Source organism: Cottoperca gobio, chromosome 15, assembly GCF_900634415.1.
Source record: "Cottoperca gobio chromosome 15, fCotGob3.1, whole genome shotgun sequence".
Classification (NCBI taxonomy): domain Eukaryota; kingdom Metazoa; phylum Chordata; class Actinopteri; order Perciformes; family Bovichtidae; genus Cottoperca; species Cottoperca gobio.
This window is the reverse complement of record NC_041369.1, coordinates 18,640,969-18,656,453: the sequence shown is the minus strand read 5'-3', so window position 1 is coordinate 18,656,453 and position 15,485 is coordinate 18,640,969. Positions and strand designations below refer to the sequence as shown.

Below are 15,485 nucleotides of genomic sequence, written 5' to 3'. Positions count from 1 at the left end.
CTTTATTGTTGTCGTGTGCCCTCAGCCACGCCTCTCAGGATACATACAGGCTGACCTGTCCTCATTGAGGGAGGGGAACACCTTCAAACAGCACACTACTGTTTTCAGATAATATTATTTTACAGTAAACCTTTAAATAACTGCTCAGAAATAACAATTCAAACTTGTTTATATGCAAAATATTGGTAACTTGGTTCACATGAAAGAAAGAAAGAATCCCTAAATGAACAGACGAAAAGGAGCCAAAAGATTTGAATTGATTTATTCTTAAGGTAAACATTTTATTCAAAAATAAATTACCGGAGATATCTTTAAAAGGCAAGACAGACGGTCTCCAACCCACTCGTCACAATCAAAACAGAATCCAAATATTCACACGTTTCTATTAACGGCAGTCCTCATGAAAAGGAGATAAACTATGTAAAACCTACAGCAGCAACTTATCATTCTGAAACAAACCGGTTAAATTAATCAAGAAAAAAAACAGCCATCGTCAACTGACTCACTATAAAATGTATACAAAGTTTATTTAAATATTTAATCCAACATACATGCCCAATTCGTAATATGTGAACACAGAGAAAGACGGTGCTTGAGGTGAGACATAATGTGGACGGAATCAACGAGAAAGAAGCGACGCAGCTGTTCAGGTCTATTTCATAACACGCTCCTGAAAGTGTCCTGATTTAGATTCATCCGGCTCGAGAGGAAGTGGGACAGAAAGGCAGTCGATTCTCGTTATTTTAAGAAATAGTTACAAATATTTGGGAGATTCACTTAAAGAGTTAGAGGAGAAGATTAAATATGAAGCTGCAGTTAAGTAGCTTAGCATAAAGACTGGTAACAGCCCGTGTAAAGCTCACTTAACGTTTCATTACTGTTTGTATACTATATATATTAGTGTATAAGTATTAAACAACAAGATGTAACGTTAATTATTGAGCCTTAGATGTGCAGATTTGTTAACTTTTTTACACGTTTCCCCCTGCCTCGAGTCTTTATGCTAAGCTAAGCTATGCTAAGCTAAGCGTCTCAGCCGCTGTGTGCAGCTTTATGTTCATCCTTCAGATTATAAAGTGGTAAAAATCTTATCATCCAACTCAAGAAAGCATTTCTTCCCAAATATCAAACTATTCCTTTAAAAAGTTGTCTTCAAAGTTTGAGCTAAACAAAGACGTACATCTCCAACTACCCAAAAGTAAAAGGCGGCTCCCAAAAATAATAATATAATAATAATTGAGGTGGAAACATCCAGGGCTAGTGCAGCTTTCATGAAAGGCGGTGGAAGAGAAAATGGTTCAACGTGACAGTCCTACCTGGCTACCTAAAAGCTCTTAGCTAGCTTAATGCTACAACACAGTAGCTCTTAACACCCTGCAGAGGGCCAAACACCGGCAGGTCTGCTACCAGACACTAAAGGCCAGATAAAACACGTCAGTCCTACATTAAAAACACGTCAAAAATCAGCTGAGAGGCTCGGAGCTTCCTACAGTTCTCTTCAGGATTACAATCACAAAATATTAAAGGGAAAGACAGAAAGACGTCTAGAAGCAACCTGAGCCCAGAGTTTAATATTTCCTGGTTAACGCATCGTCCAAACGTAGTGTGAGCAATGAACAGAGGCAGGCAGGTGAACTAGTAGCATGTCAGAAGAGCACTCATCTGTTGAGTTCAGCTTTATGGAGACGACAGATACATTTACCAAGACAGACTTGACAGTTAAAAAAGCCTCTCCAACTTGTCCCCGACAGGGTTTTCAGTTTACTTTCACTTCAGCAGAATCAAATCTGTTCCTGATTTTACTGAAACTTAAAAAAAATAAATCACGACATCACCTCATTATTAGTCGATTAGTCTCTTGTGCTTGTAGAAACGTTAACGGGCTGAAGAGAAAGTAAACTGCGCCTGTAAGACAAAACCATTAAATGCACAGAAAAGTGTTTCAGTTTGCATCCATTGTTGATAACAGCTGCCCACGGCGTTGTCAGTGTTCCCTGAATTACAGCTCAATCCTGAAGCGAGTGCAGTCCGCTACCAGCAAGTGTGTGTGTGTGTGTGTGTGTGTGTGTGAGAGCCTACAAGACAAGACGCAGCCATCACAGCATGGCACACTGGAGAAGACCACTTCCTGTTTTGGCAAGAGGAGACGCCGCCGACTTCTCTGCTCGGTCCTCTCATGAACGTGCAGTTTCTGCTCTGAGGCACTGGGGGGCGATGAAGAGCAGGGCAGACAGCGAGGAGGGGGGGGGGTTTGGGCTAAAAGAGGGTCAGCTTTGGTGTTGAACTAGTTCCACAGTTCTAGGATTGAACACATTGAGCGAGTGGGCAGGAGGGCGAGGAACATGACGGGGAGAGGAGGAGGAAGAGCGTCAGTGAGTCTTTAACTTGGTGTGCTGCGAGCCCTTTTCTGTCAAGCTGGCTTTGATAGAGTTAACCACCGTCTGTCTGACGTTGTCTTCCATATATTGTTCACTTAGTGGCTTCAAAACCTGTAAAGAAATAATAAAAAGAGTATTTTGTGTGAGAATAAATCAAGTTATGTGAAACACGGTTTATAAAGAGGACAAAGAAAATTAAAAATAAAGGAGGTTAGGGAAGAAAAACATTTAAGGTCAAATAAAGGAACAACAGGGTGTAGTCTCCAACATGGCGACCACAGAAACACAACACAAGAGTCACATCTGAACAAAAGCTCAACTGAAAAAAAACATTAAAAGAAAAAAAGAATCATCCATCCAAGATTATTAAACACCGTTTGGGAAGACTTCCTGTCTGAGGTCCGGAGATCCTTCAGGATGTCCAGGAGACAACGTGTAAGGATCCAGCACCAGTGGACTGAAATGTGTCTTAAATAAAGAAGCCAGCACACTGCGGAAGTTTGGATGTAAGAAGGAAGTTTAACAGTCTGTAAATCTGGAAGCTAGTTCATCTTCTTGTAGTTGTTGTTGAGCGGAGACAGAGCTCTGAGTCCCAGCGTCGCTCCTGAGGGGAGCGAAGGGAGGAGAGACACGGGCCAAGCCAGGCGGCTCCTGACAGGCTCCAAAAGTTTGGAAAACACCTGAGAGGACAGCGGGGAGGAACGGGAGAGTTAAAACATGGAACCAGACAGACAGGAAGAAAAACACTGGAGCAGGAAGAGGGGAAAAAAAGATGAGGACGATTGATCCGGACGTTTGGGGAAGAGACTCGGGAGTCATATCTATCCAAAACTTAGTTTTATCTTATTAGACTCGGCTGTCGACGTGAAGGCATGCAAATGTCAAGTCATAAAATATCATAGTATAGAATGCCATAAACATGTTATAGTATTGTGTGTCTATATAGCATTTCATGGTATAGTATGTCATTAAAATGTGTTTACTGGCAGCGGCATAATAAAAAAAGGTAAAGAGATGAAAGACTTGTAGATGTTGAACCAAAGGAAAGAAAAGAACACAGGGTCCGGTAACAGGAGGTGGAGAAAGTAAAAAGGAAATGAGGCAGGATGTTGGGAACGGCGGGCAGAGGATCAGAGAAATGGGAACAGACACCTCTCACCTTTCTGAGCGTCTTCTGTAAAGCAGGGGAGGGAGGAAGAGACACAAAAGCAGAGGAAGGAGGGAGAAGTCAGAGGAGACATCGAGAGCTGCGTTTGTTGTGAACTCCAAACGGATAAGAAACAAACACTCTTTATCTTTGTGCTCCTGGAGGAGCAATGAGAGCAAATAAATGTAGGTGCTGATGGAGTTTCAGTGTGGAGGGAGCGCTGAAAGGTGATTCAGAGATGGACGAGAGGATGTGAAGACAATCGTAAATATGCAGCGGACAGAAGGAAATAAGAGATGGAAGGATTCTTGTTTCTCAGACTTTTAAAAAACACCTAGAAATAAAAAGAAATTCCAACTAAACCAATTTCAACACAAGTAAATAAAACACACACACACACTTCATATTGTTATATCCCTGGAGAAAGGAAAACAATAAAATGTAAAAACTTAATTTGACTGTAAGAATATAATATACACAACTGATATGTTTTACAAACACTTCTGAGAGGGATCACATACATTTGGCTATTTACCAGGAAGTATTGAAAGATAAAGTGTCCGTGCCCTCTGGTGGACAGATTATGTGCTGCAGGGCTGCAACTTTAATCTAGCAACAAAATATATTTTCCAACGTTTGTTTATAACTATTGATCATTTAAATGTTTTAAGCAAGTTGCCAAATATTGGCCTTTTCAAGCTTCTAAAATGTGATATTTACTTTTCTCAGTTACATATCGCAGTAAATAAAACATTTCTAAAAAACCTATTAAATAGACATTGTTTTTGTATGATTAAAATAGATTAATTTGGCTTTTCTGTGGTTAAATTACTTCTTCAGTTTCGACATATACGGCGATACTGAAATATTTTTATATCTGCCGAATATTTAACACATTACCAACTGCCAGATCCAACTAAAACATTTGGCCTGAAGAAGTGTATCAGTTCCATCATGAAGTATCCGATACAACAACCTTTAGCCATCCGATTGTTGAAAATCTTACCATTCAAGCCAAATCTTTAAAAATAACAACACAATATTGGTTCTCACCATGTATAATAACCTGAACACACACACACACACTCCTCCTCTCACAGATGACCCACCTGTTCCCAGAGTGTCTCAGCCACCAGATCTATCAGCGTTCCCACCTCCCGAAACTCTCCAGAATACTTCACATAGGCCCAGGCGCAGAGCGACATCAGCGCCACGCCCATGACCAGGTTAGCCAGCGCCGCTAAGGTGCTCAGGCCGATGAAGCCCGTCACTCCGGACACCACGTACGTGACAAACATGACTGCGAAAAGCGTGGCGGGTGTGCGCGCCGTGTAGAAGATGTTTTTGCCGTCGTTGTGCTTGGTGAAGTTGGAGAAGGCCTCGTCCAGCTCAACCTCCAGCTGGCTCTGGTAGCGCTGGCAGAACTCCTCGCCGCCCATTTTCTTCACGGAGCGAAAGTAATGCACCGAGTGCTCGAGAAACTCCTCGTGGAAGCGCTCCAGGTCGGCCGGGGCGAGGTATGGCTTTTCCCCGCCACAGACCTGAAATGGGACGAAGGAGGAAAGTGTGAGTTTTGCAGGATTGTTATTACATATGAAGTGGTTCGACGCTCCGCTCTCCATTAAAGACACCTTGTCTTATGTAAATGTGGCTTATTGAAATCGATTGTGCTTCATGATGATAGTGACAGAAAAACGTGTCCGTACCAGCTCCATGTTCTTGGCGTACATGTCTTTGGCTCCTGCCACAGCAGTCAAGTTGTTGGCTTCTGCTGTCGCCTGACAAACAGGAGAAGACAATGAAACTCAAGATGAAACCTAAAAAGTGAGATCCATCCTTAAGATCCGTCAGACAGTAACTAACCTGCAGCATGGACTTTGGGTGAGGCAGTTCCTCCCCTTGGTAGATCTTTATGTAAGCCTGCAAGAATGTAAAATACGGATCATCACACACATTGTTAAATATTGCACAATGGGTGGTGTTGAAAAAACTAAAGAAATGGGATTAAATACTGAAACTTAAATCAGTGCGAGTGAGACTTAGCACACTTGTGTTATTATCACAAGCTGTGTGTGCTTTGACCAAATAAAAAGGACCGTTTCATTGGTTTAACATCGTGTCGTCACTTCTTTACGGGACACCAAAACGGGACCAAAACCATGCGTGTCGGTTATTCACCCTGAAGCTTTTCTTTGTTATTTTTCAAATGATTACTTCTACGTAGGCAGAGCAGGAAGCAGGAGGCTTTACGTTTATCAACATGTCACCTATCCGTGTGAAAACTACTGGACTTTAACTAAAATCCTGCAGGACCTTGAAGTACTCCAGGAGATCTCTGCAGGTGACTTTGTTGCCTCCGATCTCCTTCTCCACCAGTCGGTCTGGGGCGAGCAGGAGAGGCACCAGCTTGGACAGCGAGCTCTTAAAATCACCATTGATGTCTGAAACACACAAACGTGTACCGTGATTGTCCTCTGAAACATGACATTTCAGCCCGGCATGCTTTAGCCATCACTCTTCATCACGAGTTCATTAGTGTTCCCGTTTTCTCACCTTTTAGCCTGCCGTCAAAGTACGGGTTGGTGGCCACCTTGAGGCCCGGATGTGGCAGCAGGAAGCAGCCGATGTTGGAGAAGCAGGAGTGGATGTGCTTCCTCACATTCTGCAGCTCTTCATGTTGGTTCGGTTTCACCTGAGTCAGCAGAAAACTATTAGGTCCGACAGTGAAAGTGTTTGCTTTTTTCCTTCACGTCATTGACTTTGGGAATATGTACACAAACGTCCCGCTGAGCATATTTGCGCACGAGTGAACAGACGACATTAAGTAGGTGGCGTGTCTGACGGGAGCAGTGAGCGAATATAAAGGATTCTCACTTGTAGTCTTTTATCCAGGAAGCTGTTGCCTCCTTCCAGTCCGTAGTTGTGTTCATAAGGATAACACCAGTCCCGGATCAGGAACATCAGGGTCTGAAACACACAATATATTGGATTTAGGAAAGAAAACTTAAAGCCGAGATGATAATAATATATACATATTTAATTGTATACTGTAGGTAGATGTTATGGACTAGGTGCATGTACAGTCACCAGAGTCAGTACCTGGAAAGGTTTCTGGTAGATCTCTTCCATTGCCAGCCGGCCATATTCTGTGAAGAGCTACATACGAGAGAAAAACTAATTATGATCAGGAAGCAGGAGTTACTGTAACTCTGGTGCTACTTCTCGCTGGGAGGCGGAGGAGACATGACACCAACCTGTAGATGCTGCAGGTCGTCCTCCTGTATGTTCTGGGAGAGGTTGTACACCTGAGAAGAAAGAAAACACATAAATGTGAACATTTTAAAAGCAACAGCATATTTTCTACCAGGCAAAACGTGCATTTAAGTGTCACCTGCACAGAGCTGGTCATTGTGCTGAGGGCGAACACAGTAGCACAGTCCTTTATGGTGGACTGGCTGTCAAATGCTCCCTGAGTGTCAACGAGGAGCACAGCAACCTGTTGGGACGAGATGAAACAAATGTAATATGCTGCCAGCTTTAGCTTGTAGGCCGAGCGGGGCGTGTTTTTGTAAACATCACAATGAGAAAACAACTCTGATAATTAGCAGACTCTGCAGAAGTCCACGTATCGTTCTACCTTGCTTTTATCAGGCTTGTCGACCACAAAGACTTCGCTCCAGATCTGAATTCCTGTGGTCTCCCTCTCACAGCCTCCTCTCCAAGTGAACCCTTTGAGGGGCTCATCATCACCTCCAATCCACGACTCACCCTGTTGCAGAGGGTTAGAGTGAGGAGACAGGGAGGGGGTCAGATAACAGTACAAGTCCAGCACTACAACCAATATTCTTCACTCCTGTGTAAGTCTGTCTGTTACTGTCAGAGAACACCTCCATCAGGAGGCCACACTTGGACCAGCCTATAAATAAACTCATGTAAAAGTACAATAATGACTGAGACGGTAACGGCTCACTGGGATGATTATTAGACCTCGGTGAAACTGGTCTTGACATTTCCTCTTTTTAAATGTATTTAATTTGCAGCCGTGTAGCATCACAGTCAACACAAGCTATCCCCTCAGCCTCATGTTCTCATTAAGTATAGTGTGTACACAGTAACTGGTGTGAACAGATCACTCTGGGACCCACTGTGGTAACAAGACTAGTGGCGCTGCAGGACAAGGCCCAGAGTCGTTATGAGCGGCCCTCGTCACAAAAAACACAAAAGGTGAAATTAAAGCAAAACAATGCGACCTTGTTTTTATTTCCGCCCGACAACAGAGGAGATCCACTGACCACATACGTAAACAAGCCTCACAAACAAATACCTGATTTGCAATGCAAAGCACGCATGAACACTGATTCTTGGTTTCTAGAACATGAGATCCGTGCTGAATGGAATATAAAGAACCACAGTCTGAACAAATAGCATCGGTGTTTGGGAGGAAAATGTGCAGATCTGGTCAGACTTGCATGAATGCCCACGTTCATGCTGCCTAACAGCTGTGAGAAAAACATTCCCCCTTCTTTCCTCTGAGTGTGTGTGTGTGTGTGTGTGTGTGTGTGTGTGTGTGTGTGTGTGTTGGAGAGTGTATGTGCGAGTGAGTGTAAGGTGATCCTGGCTCCTTCTGAAGGAGTAGTTGTTGATACTTGTGTCAGAGTACAAGTCACACAGTTGTTGTATAGTCGAAACTCTAGTGTGTGTGTGTGTGTGTGTGTGTGTGTGTGTGTGTGAGATTCCCTCTCAGAAGGCAGAGACCGGTTAAACCACCGCGTCTTATTCATGCACCTTACTGCGCCTCTCGTCTCGTCTCTGCTCGTCACAGTGACACATGCCAATACTGGCTGTGATGTCATCTGCTGTGCTTGTTCATCGAGCCCACCTGTTTTCACAATCTCTACCAACTGTGAATGTTACACAACAATAAAGCCCCAGAGGGAGGATGAGCTCATGTTAACACACCATCAGCAGGAGCGTTTACAACGAGTACAAGTGTGAACAAGTTATTTTACTCATCTCACTGACATTGTGCGGCAGTTGATGATGAATCAATTAACAGGCAACTACTTTGATAATTGATTGCTAAAGAAAAAGAAACACTAAATATATTTTTTGGTTTTGAAATGTGGACTGAACAAAACAAGAAACCTGAAGACGTCACATTGTTCTGTGTGTGGTGAACTTATATTGACCAAAAGAGTTATTTGCAGTCCTACTATACACATAGTTGTGTCTCTTTCAAAAGAACATGACCATGTCATCTTATATTCGTCATTTCTTTGCAACTTCTTCAATAAATAAATCGCACCACTGTTCAGGTTATCAAAAATAAAAACCTTGGACGTCTAGAAACCAAATGAAAATCTCCACATTATTCATCTCACCGGACTGTGCATGTAGCGCAGCATGAAGTCCAGCAGGAAGGACTTGCCCTTGCGGAAGGCCCCGGCCACGGACACGACCACCACGTTCAGATCCTTCACGTGATCCTGCAGCAGGATCTTCTCTAGCGCTGCAGTGTCCAGCTCAAAGCTGTGCTCATCCTCATTGGCCACGACGATCTGGATGGGCCTGGCCTTCTTTTCCTCCTTCACAGCCTGAAGACATGAGTTTGGTATCAATCAGGGGCTTTCCCTGGCATCGAGAAAGCATTTAAGTGATTACAATGATGATGAGGCTGGTTTCACGGACGAGACAGGGAACTGAAAATTACAAAGCTCAGATCAGCAAATAAAGCGTCTGGGGGAAATTAGGGTGAATGCATTCAGGAGCCCGGTGTACAGCAAAGACAGACACACTTTTAAATGTGAAATACACAAAATGGCCATTTTTTCCTTCCTTAAAATGTATAGCTTGTACTCTAAAACATTTTTCTCCTAGATAAATCTTAGTTTCATATGGTGCACATGCTTGTAAATAAGACAGGCAATAGAATATATATGGCAGGAAATACATCAACATGTACACACCTCTTCTTCCTGAGTCTGCTCATCTGGTGAGGAGGTGAGGCTGGCATTTTTGCCCGAGTTTGAGACTGCGGTGCCTGGGGAGCAATTCATCCTCCAGGCCTTCGGGCCGGGCTAAAGGAGGCCTCTTCCCACCCCGAAAAATGGGGACATCTTCCACACCACTCAAGCCTTTAGATAGCCGGACAAAGTCGAGACAGAAAGATTAAATTACACGGGTGAGATAACATCATGCTGCATGTTAGCGTACACACATATGGGCGTAAAGTGAGAAGGAGAAGAAGGTGGAGGCAGGGTCATGGAGCAAGATTAAAAAACACTTCTCTAATGATAGAATAGGTTTCATTGTCATTTGTTCTGAGAAGTTTAAGAGAAAGTAAAATGCCCTGTGTGGTCAAATTGTAGATCTTTCCAGCATTCTGTGCAGGGCTAAATACCATTACCCACTCTGGACTACTCATGTAGGTCAATCTCAAAAATAGCCATGCACTGAAAATGACAAAAGGGCTAGCAAGAAGGACACATGAAAACAAAAGTTAGGAGGACAGTGCTCTCACACTTATTCTCAGCCGTTGTGATGCTTCTGTGAAAGTCTTTCCTTCAAATCTAAAGCACGAGTTTCCTCTAAAACGGCACGATTCCTTCCTGTCACAGTAACAAAACTGCAGTATAAGCAAATGTGCTGAGTCTGAAACGCATGCAGACAAGTAGTCTTGGCAGCTTTATTACTAAGGGTGGTTTCCCTCACCTTTGATGTTATGGATTAATCAGTTTATTGTTGGGTCTATAAAATGTCAGAGCTGAAACTATCGGTCACAATTTCCCCAAAGTCCAAGGTGACGTCTTCAAATGTCTTGTTTCGTCTGAACAACAGTCAAAGATATTCAGTTTATACTGTTGAGGAAACGTATTCTTTAAAAGAAAATGACACAATAGATTCAATGGTAATGAAAACAGGCAGAAGGAAATAAAAACATTTGTAACCCTTCTTTCCAGATATAGCCTAGAAACCATCTCTGGACCAGGATTGAGATGCCACTCCCTGAAGTACGCACTGTACTGCAAGTGGAGATCCCTTGCCCATAATCCACTTGACACTGAACAGGTAGGACAACAAGCCCCAAGCATTGCTCATTCAAATCTTTCAAATGACTCAACTGTACCAAGATGTTATCGCTCACCACTTATAAATTAGGTTTCGACCAACCAACATGACCGTCCACAGAAAGACAAAATATGTTGTGCCGACATTACCTAAAGAAAAGAGTGTCGGAACAAAAGACACACCCTGGGTACTCCACCTGTGTCCAACAGTAAACTAGTACAGCACTTGGTAATCATTTGTCCTCTATGTAAAAACTGATGGCGCATTAGAGGTCTACAGTGAACACCAACCGCCATGAACACACGTTACACCAATAATTTATCCTTCACCAATGAGCCACACAAATGCTGATAAGCGCTGCAACTAAAGATTTCCACGATCGATTAACCTGCTGATTATCTTCTTGGTGACATCTTCAACTTGCTTTTTTTTTGTCCGACAAACAGTCCAAAACACCAAAAACACAGCAACACATCCACAACTGAAGATGTAGCTGCATATGGAAGTCATGAGTTGTTTCTCATGCAGCTTGATGCAAATGTCTCCAAGTCTGTTTCAAATTGAGAGAGCAATAACAGTTGTGCCTTGTGTGTTGACACAGGGAGAGCATAAAGAGAGTTTATGCTGTAGAAACAAGTTTATTACAAATGTGCATGGCCCCAGGTAAGAGTGCACATGTGTTACATTAGCAGTGAGGACACGTATCAGTTTTCACGGTAACTACATTTCAAATGGGTGTTTTCAATGAATGATAAATGGTCTACTATCGGGGAAAACAACCCTGGGCTGGGCGCTGTTTATCTGCCGGTCTAAACCAAGGAACCAGGGACACGGGGGTGAAACAACAACAACAACAACTCAGATCATTAACAAGTAGAGAAAACCTATCGACTGCAGCAACCGTAAAACCAACGTCATGATGTTATTTTCTTCCATGTCACAAAGAAGATTATACATCTTAGTTGATGTTATGCTTGTTTTATGTACACTTTTCAAAAGTGGTGGCTTACTTGAATCCCCGGCTCTGCACTGGCAGCAGCCGACACTGTCCGGACCATTTCAAAGTGGTTGGAGCGCAGCTGTGAGAACATTAAGTGATATTGTTGCTGAAGAGGACAACTGCAAATGGGGCATTCAAATATCAACTTGGAAGTGCAATAAATTCCCAAAAGGATAGCAGCAATGCTGCCAGCACAGAGCAGTTACAGTAATCTGCTCTACACACAAATTAGCCCTGCAGATTTCATCCATCTGTGGCAGTGCAGATTCCCATCTAGTCCAGAGCAGCACTCACAGGATGAAGTGGAACAGACTGCGGCCACAGAGCAGACCCACACAAAGACACTATTCTGCTGGGGACTGCGAGGAGTCTGTGTTGCAGCAGAATGTGTGTGAGAGACAAAACACAATAAGCATGCAAGGAGGCATAAACAGCCAGTGAAAACCCATTATCTCTGCTGATCACTGCTACACTCACACTTCATGATGAAGTGGCTAATGCACTGTCCTACTCGGCTTGCAGAAAACGAGGGCAGAACTAAAATTAGCTCCATTGCTTCTTATCTTATGGAGGCACTGAGCAGAAGTTAACTGGCCTACATGTTTGCCAGCATGGCGCACACTCCAACAAAAGAAGTTGTCAAGGGATGAGATGGGTTTGTTCAGTACATCCCGCTCACAAAGAATGAAACATTGCACATAAACAACATACACGTGGGGGTCTATCTTTAACTTTGCATGGCAAGAATAGAGTGTGTCTACGCAAGCTAGCCTACATTTCAGCGCTGCGTCCCAAATCAGCTCTCCCTTCCCTGGACTCCTGCACTATATCTGAGGCAGGCTTTGATAAGGGCATGGTCCACTTAACTTAACCCGTTGTCTAAATATGGGAGAGTTCATACTTTAGTAAAGAGGCTTCTCTGGATTGAGAGTAATGAAGACTTAAACAAACCTTTGAGAGTGCAGTTAAAGCATGCAAGGAAAACGCACAACCGCAGTTTAGTCAGTGACAAATACTCTGCACGCAAGAATATGTTAAATATGTGCTGATGTTGTTGGTAAGACATTTCACATTTGGACCGCATCAGTGAACACGGGCACCATTTAGAAAGCTCAAATTGATGCTAAAGGGTTCTCTCTACTGTTGCAATACTAATTATTATTACCAGTGCTTCTCAAGCACAACACTCTCTTGTGACACACGGGCTATGCATTTAAAATTATTTGGAAAAAATCCTTTGGCCGACCAGGGAACATGTGTTTATTATCAAGACGGCAGGCTGCAGAGTTTATGAAATAAGGACGAGGAATCCACTGTAGCCCATTAAGATGCAGGTACATGAACTTCCCTGCACACCAGTGCCAATAGACAACCTGCCACGGCCTGCTTGGACAAGAGTCAAGGAGGGCAAATGTTCTATTGCAGCAAGCAAACCAACCAGGAGTCTGTGAGGACAAAGTGCAGATTAAGAGCAGCCACGGATAGTGAATGTTGTTTCCACAGAGTCAGCTGGCCCTTATGAAAGTAGACATAAGGGTTATCATGATAAAATACTCCTGAACAGATCTCAGTGATGAGCCTTGGAGACTGACAATTTAGTGTTTGCTTACCAGTCTTTACAAGGTTTAGAGAAAGGGTACAATAACTGTTATAGTGTGCAGGAGTAGATTTGTTTTGGCAGGGGAACAGGGATTGCTCTCTTTTCAGGTGAAACATAAATAAACATTTCCAATTAATTAATTGCTTGATGAAAAACAACTTGTATTATTATTTTAAAAAAACAGCTGTCATAAGTTTTGAGAGCCCAAGGGGTCTCATTTTACAAAATGCAAAGCAGTTTGAATTAAGATATTTGCTTCAACCGTTTGTGGATCAAAGGTTTTGCCAATTTTCAGTCAGTACTGCGGTTAACTATACACAGGACTTATCCTTAGAAGTAGATTTATTTCTTTGCTCAGAAAGCAGTTGTCACAACACAGCCTACCGCTTTAAATCCAATTTAAGGACAGCACTGTTGTCACAGATAGGGAAATGTATTGTTACTAATTTACCAATACAAACTGTATATTTAGTCTTAAATCTGATTAAAAAAAACACCTTAAACACTGAAGCTTAAGAACTCTGAGCAAAGACATAGTTTACACATAATTATACAAGCTTGGTAACACATTTGTGAGTAACTATATCCATCATGATATTGAATATTAACACCATACAGAGTCTGGGGAACAATCAGCATCAGGTGTGACACACACACACACACACACACACTCATGTATAAACTAGTTGTATTCAGAGTACAACATTAGCCTGGCATTTACGTGGATAAGTCTGCTGGCGAACTGAACAGACTAATAATAGGGTATTTAAAAATATCCAAGTCATTAGCAGGATGAGAAGATTAACGTAGTGAGTTAGGCTGAAACCCCTGTAACAGAAAGCTGAAGTAACATAAAGCGGGCTGTTTCAAAGTTCAGAAACGATGCACGTGAAGCCAAAACAGGGCGCGTGTGCAGCTCCAGACAGGTTTACAGACACGAGACCACAGACCGGCTGCGGGCCAGGTGAAAGTGACGGCCCGGACAAATGAGCCAACAGGTGTCGCGGATACACGTTGTATCCGGCTCAGAGTCAACAACAGTTCCTTTTTAGAAGTTACAGAGGAGAAAACACACACTCTGACAACATGCATGTGACTGGAGCACACAGTTTGGACGGTGTTAACACGTTGTTTGCGCGAGAGGAGACACATTCTGGCAGGGGGTACCACATTTTTCATGACACCAACTGAAAACAGCGGCTAACGGAAAGCGAGTTTGCCACTCACAAAGACAAAAGACGACAGAAACAAAAACAACTTTAAATGTTAAATCCCCCCCCCCCGCTCCTCTGCTTCACCTTCCGTGATCTGTTCCCTTGTCGTATATATCTACTCGAAACAATCAACGGTTTACCTTCGTCAACGACTCGGCTTTTGCAGTTGGGCTCGAAGTGATTTCTGCTCAGCAACCCGCTCACCTCCGCCATCTTGGATTACTGAAATCTAACGTGGCTGACGTCAAAGGAGCTTTTTTTTCTCCCTTCACGCTGTCTGCTGAAGTTCATGCCTCCCCGAGGCTGCTGCAGCTGGGCCAACTACACTGCCCCAGAATGCAAACTGTGTTATCATTTCACAACATTTATTTCCAAGTTTTTTTAGAAATATACCTAAATCATATTGAAAAGTGGCATTCCCCCAGACAGCATGTGTTACAGGACCTACAGTCATTTAATATAGACCACACAATTTGTATGTAGTTTATCAATAATTATAAAGATGAACCCAAGAAGCCTCCCAAGCAGATATCCAAAAACAATAAGAGAGTTAAGGCTACTATTATATATTATATATATTCTCATGCTGTAAGGAAGGACATTTTATTACAGTGTGAACAAGTACAAATAGCTTCAGGCTGGCAGAGAGTGCTGATTCATTTAGTGCCATTAGAATACCTTACATGTATTATAGCTACATTTAAAAACAGCCTAGTTCTTTGAAATGTGGGAACCCTAGAACTATATAGAGCCCGGTGTCTCTGTCATCGCGCTGCAGGGATTTAAGGATGCATGCATATAAATGACACCGTTTTAATTCATTTACAGACCTTGGGTGGGAAATAAATAAAAAGGGATTAAGAATTATATTCCTGGCAGTGTGGAAACTAACATAAGGCCATTATTTAGCGAGATACAATTTACAGAAAATATATATATATAAACTTTCATTTTCTTTAACATTTTTACACTAACATTAAATATTAATGTTAGTGTAAAAACTCAGCTAACCTGTGTCCTCATCAGGACTGTGTGTATCCATCTTGGATTGGTAATTTTGGTGTTGTTTAATGATCAC

General features: G+C 42.6%; 1 protein-coding gene across 1 annotated transcript; it reads right to left on the bottom strand.

The window, feature by feature from the left end:
* Positions 1–245: 245 nt before the first annotated feature.
* Positions 246–14,702, bottom strand: LOC115019714 (atlastin-2-like). The gene is given in 15 exon segments (XM_029449239.1): positions 246–2,489; positions 4,635–5,066; positions 5,232–5,303; positions 5,389–5,445; positions 5,839–5,966; positions 6,079–6,217; positions 6,400–6,492; positions 6,625–6,681; positions 6,780–6,830; positions 6,917–7,021; positions 7,163–7,294; positions 8,907–9,119; positions 9,492–9,563; positions 9,565–9,659; positions 14,548–14,702. Coding segments are annotated over 15 exon segments (1,839 nt in total). The 5' UTR covers positions 14,621–14,702; the 3' UTR covers positions 246–2,369.
* Between the last annotated feature and the right edge of the window lie 783 nt (positions 14,703–15,485).